Source organism: Muntiacus reevesi, chromosome 3, assembly GCF_963930625.1.
Source record: "Muntiacus reevesi chromosome 3, mMunRee1.1, whole genome shotgun sequence".
Taxonomy (NCBI): domain Eukaryota; kingdom Metazoa; phylum Chordata; class Mammalia; order Artiodactyla; family Cervidae; genus Muntiacus; species Muntiacus reevesi.
Window position 1 is genome coordinate 56,305,160 of NC_089251.1, and position 6,615 is coordinate 56,311,774.

The 6,615-nt window shown below is 51.9% G+C and overlaps 1 protein-coding gene across 1 annotated transcript; it reads right to left on the bottom strand.

Annotated features, from left to right (window-relative positions):
* Nucleotides 1-557: 557 nt before the first annotated feature.
* Nucleotides 558-4,929, bottom strand: FOXI3 (forkhead box I3). Its single transcript, XM_065927291.1, has 2 exons — nucleotides 4,302-4,929; nucleotides 558-1,198 (listed from the first exon to the last, which is right to left on the bottom strand). Exons 1-2 carry the CDS (start codon nucleotides 4,927-4,929, stop codon nucleotides 558-560), a joined length of 1,269 nt encoding a protein of 422 aa, XP_065783363.1.
* Nucleotides 4,930-6,615: the final 1,686 nt, after the last annotated feature.

Here is a 6,615-nt window from a genome sequence, read left to right on the forward strand (position 1 = left end):
GGATTTGCTGTGCTTTCTGGCACAGTATCTGAAAAACTTTCCATTAGCCACAAAGAAGACAAATGGAGGTTTCCTGGAAAAATGCAGGGCTCTGACTTTTCTAGAAAAAACAGATTGCTGCCAGGCAGAGAAGACCAGCTGCCCACAGCAGCCTGCAGCGGGTCGGTCCCGACCATTCCCTGCTGCTTCCAGTGCCAACTGTTACTTTTTCTGACCCAGTAACTTCATTCACTTGTTTTTGCAGCTGAAGTCTGTGCCCACTGGATTCTGTGACCCTAATAGACAGTGATGAACAAACAGATATGGTCCCTGCCCTCACAGGGCTCACGGATACCATCCCAGGACAGACTGGACTGGATTTCTCTCCAGGGAGGCCCTTTATCCAGAGAAAGCTTGCCGGGTAAAGGAAAAGTTTGCATCCACATGCTGTTCTGAGTGTGGTCAGTGAACCTTGCCGGGAGCTCTGGAGAAAATGCAATCTCAGTTCCTGCCCCAGACCTACGGCCTGGAGATCTGTATTTTCATGAGATCTCAAGTTGAGTCTGGGAATTGGGGCTCTATACCTCGGAGCCCTCCCGAGGGTAGATGAGGCTGTTGACCATGCTGAAGTTGTAGAAAGGGCTGCCAAAGGGGCTGCTCGGGGCCCCGCTGGTGTTGGCGGGGAAGGGGCCATAGTAGGAAGATCTCTGGCTGCTGCTGCTGCTGCTGCTGCTGCTGCTACTGGAGGTGTGACTCAGCTGTAAGGGGTCTGACGAGGGCTCCGGGACGGAGCTGGGGGGAAACACGCCGCCTGAGGGCCCCTGGGGCCCCTGGATCCCTAGTGGGCGGCCGCCAGGGAGTGCCCGCTGTGTGCTCCCAGTGCCACCGACGCTTAGGGTGCTGAGGCTGCTGAAGAAGCTGTTCAGGCAAGGGGTGGAGGAGAGCATGGACACTCCCGGTGAGGAGGCAGTACTCTTGGTGTCCTCAGGAGGCTCTGGGGACTGGGAGGGTCTCAACGACGCAGGGGCGCTGTCTCCATCTGACTTCCCACCCACTCCAGACCCCAGTCCCGGGGAGAGCCCTTCTTCTGATTTCGAGGTCGCCACGGCCACCGAGGGGGTGCTGTTGGCTTCTGAGCGGCGCTTTCGCTTCCGACGGAAGTTCCCATTGTCAAACATCTTCTCACAGTTCGGATCCAGGGTCCAGTAATTACCTTTCCCTGCAAAGATGAGAAAGATGGGTTAGAGGAGGCGTACATGCCCATGTTATCATTTAGTCACTAAGTCATGTCCAATTCTTTGGCAACTGCATGGACTGTAGCCCTGCCAGACTCCTCTGTCCATGGGATTCTCCAGGCAGGAATACTGGAGTGGGTTGCCATTTCCTTCTCCAGGGGATCTTCCTGACCCAGGGATCAAACCCGCACTTCTGGCATTGGCTGGCGGACTCTTTACCGCTGAGCCACCAGGGAAGCTCCACATGCTCAGCTTTGGGTCTGAGATGAGGGAGGCAGGCTCTCATGAAACTTGACAGAGATGCTCAATCCACTCTGTTGTTTAAATTCATCCTTTTGGGGCAGATGGCACTACCTGAACTTGAGCCTCTGTTTATCTATAAAAATAGGGATAAGAACAGTACTCACCTCACAGGTTGGCCGTGAGGGGTAAATGATAGATCTCCGCAAAGAAGCCATACACAGTGAGCAGTGAAAAGAAAAAGGTATCTATTATCATTATCATTTGCTGAAAGGGTATATTAATTGCCCTGAAAAAATACTCCACTGGAAAAATGCAACCTCCAATACCCAACCCTCTGCCTTGTCCAACAGAGACGACAAGTTATTACTGGGCAATTGGCTGTTTGAAACACACCTTGGATGGCATCTATTTGGAAGTACAAGGAAGCTCCACACCCATTCCTCACCTTAGGCAAAAGGCACCTTTGCTTGTCTTCCCAGCTTTTCCTCCACCAGGCCCCATTTAATGCAAGCAGTGCATAATGCATCTCAGAGACCAGGGCCCCATTTAATGCAAGCAATGCTTGTCCTCTGCTTAGAGAAAAACCCTCATTATCTAGCACAGTGGAAGTAAAAAAGATCTGTCATCTTTGAGGATTTTTTCTCCCAATGGCTCTCATCACTTCTGGTAAGAAGAATCTTTGGCATTTGCAAATACCGTAAAGCACTTATCTTGTAGTGAGTTCTTCACATCGATAACTCTAGTTACTCCTCATGGCTCTTTGGAGATGGGTGATATCATCGCCTCCATTCTTCAGATGGGGAAATTGAGGTGCAGATTAGTTAGCAACCTGTCATTTTCCCAGTTAGCAACGGTGTGTGCGTGCTTAGTTGCTCAGTCCTGTCTGACTCTTTGTGATCCCGTGGACTGTAGCCCACCAGGCTCCTCTGGGCATGGGATTTCCCAGGCAAGAATACTGGAGTGTCTTTTCCTTCTCCAGGGGATCTTCCTGACCCAGGGATCGAACCCACATCTATCTACTGCATTGGCAGGCTGATTTTTTTTACCACTGCACCACCTGGGAAGCCCAGTTAGCATTGGTAGAGCCAGGATATAAGCACGTTTGTCTCTAGACTCAAGCATTCTTAACCACTACCACACACCTTTCTACATCCATTACCTCCACCAACACATTTTCTGCAAATAGTTGCAGAACAAAAACTTAAATTCACGTAACTACCATCTAAACAACCAATCATACCTTCTCCTACCAGAATATTTATATTGTGCCACCTAGCTACCAAAAGCTTTGACAAGACACTGGCTTGAGATCCTTGACCTTCTTAGAAAGTCCGGGAGTGTATGTGACAATTGACAGGATCACCTTAGGTGATTTAGAGGCCAAATCTGGCAGATGCATCTTGGAGAGCTGCGTGCCTTGCCCAGTAACCACTAGCCACACGTGGCTGCTGGACACTTGAAAAGTGGTTCGTATCGAGATATGGTATAAAACACATACAAAGGATTTTGAAGACTTAGTACCAAAAGAATAAGCTCATGGATAATTTCTTATATGCGCTACATATTGAAAAGACATTTTGGGTTACTTTAAAAAATAAATTCTCTTTTTACTTCTTAAAAAGTAAAAAGATTTCTTTACTTCTTAAAATCTTTTTACTTTTTATCACATGGCTACTAGACAATTTTTCAACCATGTGTCGTTTGTGCAGCATTTCAACTGGAAAGCAATGCTCTTCATTGGAAGGACTGATGCTGAAGCTCTGATACTTTGGCAACTGATGTGAAGAGCCAACTCATTAGAAAAGACCCTGATGCTGGGAAAGATTGAAGGCAGGAGGAGAAGGGGACGACAGAGGATGAGATGGTTGGATGGCATCACCTACTCATTGGACATAAGTTTGAGCAAGCTCTGGGAGATGGTGAAGGACAGAGAGGCCTGGAGTGCTGCAGTCCATGGGGTTGCAAAGAGTGGGACATGACTGAGCAACTGAACAACAATACAACTACTTCAGAGCATTTACAAAATTTACACAGAATCCTGTATCCCTCACTGATCCTTAGCCATTTCTGCACCAGGGGCTGGTCTCCTGCAAGACAATATTTTCCACCAATGCAGGGGGCAAGGGATGGTTGGGGGCGGGGCCGGGGGGTAGTCTAAGTGCATTACTTTTATTGTGCACTTTATTTCTATTATTATTACATCGACTCCCCTTCAGATCATCAGGCATTAGATCCCAGAGGTTGGGGACTCCTGCTGTAGAAGGCTACGGAACAGTTTCCTCTTTTCCCTAACCTGATTCTCACCCCCACACCCCTATTTCCTTCCGAAAACCTCCTGTAAGAATCTGTTTCTGTCATTGTTGAGCTTTTCTTCACCTCATTCCTCAGCTAAGAGGGAAACCACTAACAAGCCACTATCACCCAGCCCTCCTCACCTCCGGGGCTTAGATCCGCACAAAGCACATTTGGGGTTTCCGTTTTTACATTTCTAAACAGATAAGGTTCGAAACGCATCTACGGACAGCGGGTACCAACTCCCAGTCTCTACCCACCTCACTCTCCTGAAATGTGATGGGATTCTGGGCTCATCTGAATCTCTTTACAGCCATCCCTTATCTGAGAGCCCACCCGTGTTCTTATTCCTAATCCGTTTACCGGTAACTCGACCCTCCCTTCCAACCGCCTAAGGAACACCACTCAGGAGTGATTTTCGACTTAAGGATTCAGGCTTTTGACCTTTATCCCACCCTGGCCTGCCTCTGCGTGTGCGTGAGTTGCGGGGTGGGCGTAGTGGGGGGCGGGTGTGGGTAAGGGACCGGCCGGGAAGCACCTGTCTGCCCTCACCTGGGTCGTCCTCGTCGCGGGGCACCTTCTTGAAGCAGTCGTTGAGAGACAGGTTGTGGCGGATGGAGTTCTGCCAGCCGGCCTTGCTGCGCTGGTAGAAGGGGAAACTGTCGGCCACGAACTGGTAGATGTGGCTGAGCGTGAGCTTGCGTTCGGGCGCGCTCTGGATGGCCATGGCGATGAGCGCCGAGTACGAGTAGGGCGGCCGCACCATCTTCATCAGGTCCTCGCGGCTGGCCATGGACAGCCAGCCCAGCTCCCCGGGCGCCGCGGGTCCGGCGGGGGAGGCGGGCGCCGCAGGCGCGGGCTGCGCGAAGGGCCGTTGAGCGCAGGCGAAGGTGCCGGCGGCGGTCGGCGGCTGCAGGAAGGGTCCCGGCGCGCCCCCCGGGGGCGGCGGCGGCGGCGGCGGGGCGCCCAGGTACGCGGCGGCGGCGGGGGGACCGCCCACGGCCGGCCCGTTGAGCCACAGGTAGGGGTTGGCGGCGGCGGCTGGCGGCGCGGCGTAGTCGGTGAGTCCGTAGGGCGCCCGGGCGGGTGCGGGGGCGCCCGGGGCGGCGGCGGCGGCGGCGGTCGATGGCAGGCCGGGCTGCGAGTACACGCCGAAGTTGTCCCCGCAGTAGAGAGCCATGTCGGCGGCCGTCGGCTGGCGCGGCGCGGCGGCGGCGGCGAGGGGCGAGCGGGGCTGACCTCGCCGCTCGGGCAAGAGCATCCCTTTGGGGGCCAACCCTGCGGCCCTGGCTCGGCGGCTCGGCGACTCGGCGACTCGGCGAGGAGGGGCGGGGACTGATGGGCGAGCGCGGAGCGCCGACGAGCCGGCCTCTTATAACCGTCGGAGGCGCGGCTCCTCCCGGGCCGGTCGCGGGGCTGGGCGGCTGCCCGCGGGCCCCGGCTCTCCACGCCCCCGCCACGCCCCACCTGCCCGGGCGCGCATCGCGGCCCAGCGCGCGGAAACCTCGGGCCGCCCGCAGCGCCTGCCCCGCCACTGCAACCCCTCCTCTCCGGGCCGGGGTGCCGCGGAGGGAGGCCGGGAAGAACCGGGGAAGCCCGGGGGCGGCCGGCGCCTCCGAGAATCAAGCAACCGGTTCCCCATTCCTAACCATTGTGTCCTCAGCACAAGAACGAAATAAAATAACGAATATGAAAACAAAGAGAAAATCTCCAGGACAATCCGACTGTTCTAAAAAGTCTGTGAGTTAACTCTGGGTGGCCGCTCAGCCCACCTGCCTGCCACCCCCCGACGCCCCAACCTTTGATATTTCGACCTGGAGCCTCTACATCTTTTGTGATCAGTTGCAGGATTCACGTCCGATTTCAACTGGTCGGCTCCTAGTCGAGAATAATAGACGGGATTTACAAGTCTTTGGAGGTACACCGTATATATTAAGGAGCATTCTTTGTGCCTCCCCTTGTCCTAGGGAATTCTTTGAATGGAAGGACCGAAATCGGTTTTTTAATTTCTCTAAACATAGCGATAGGTTAGTTCCTATCCGGGAAACAGATACGCATTTTAGGTCCAGTTTGTGCAGACTTTGGGTATGATTTGTTGTCTTCGAAAACAGAAGGGTAAACGTTTTCAAAGACATTTAAATAAGTGGGTTCGGAATTAGCATTTTAAAGCCAACTGTAATTTAAACTGCTGGAAGCGCTCGTTTACAAAAAAACGGTCTCAACGAATTATGGCAGACGATTTGCCCTCTACTTTTATGAAGTTTTCTAATGCAGCTCCTGCCTGGAAAAACAAGCAAAACCAGCAAAATACTGTGGAGACTCCAAGTGCCGCGCCAGCATTATTTATTGACTCCGAACGATAAGAAACTTGTTTCTTTTACGGTTAAATTGAGTTCTAAATATTTTCTTAAGCGGTGACAGGTCTGAGATTCTCTTTTAAGGGAGAGAGGAGAGGGGAAAAAAATTGTTTTTTCCTATTTGTCAATTGCAGACTGACGGTTTAGAATATTTAATAATTCGGAACCCACCTCCCCCAGCACCCCGCATTTATTTTCGTGACAGTTCCTTATGTATTTTCAGGAAAATGATCGTCTTCTGTTATAGTACTTCTTAAAAAATAAAATCCCGAGATCTTTAGGCAACTTGGGTACCTAAAATGCAACTCACACTTCAAATGTAACATTTTTTTTCTCGCCTTTTGTGAACCCGGGAAGGAATTCTTGTCACACAGTTTCTTTCAATCTCCTTGCAAATAGTATAGAATAGAGTAGTGTTTGCCTTAGTTGTATTTTGAGTTAGTTTACGTAAGCACAGTGCTTTTGTTTTCCTTCCCAAATAGCCCAGATGAAGTTGTTTTGATATTTTT

Bases quoted from the DNA above. Each gene is read 5' to 3' on its own strand.
- FOXI3 (XM_065927291.1), bottom strand. From the start codon at position 4,929: ATGGCTCTCTACTGCGGGGACAACTTCGGCGTGTACTCGCAGCCCGGC. The intron at 1,199-4,301 runs GTGAGGGCAGAC...TCATCTTTGCAG, and splicing joins CCGCGACGAGGACGACCCAG to GGAAAGGTAATTACTGGACC.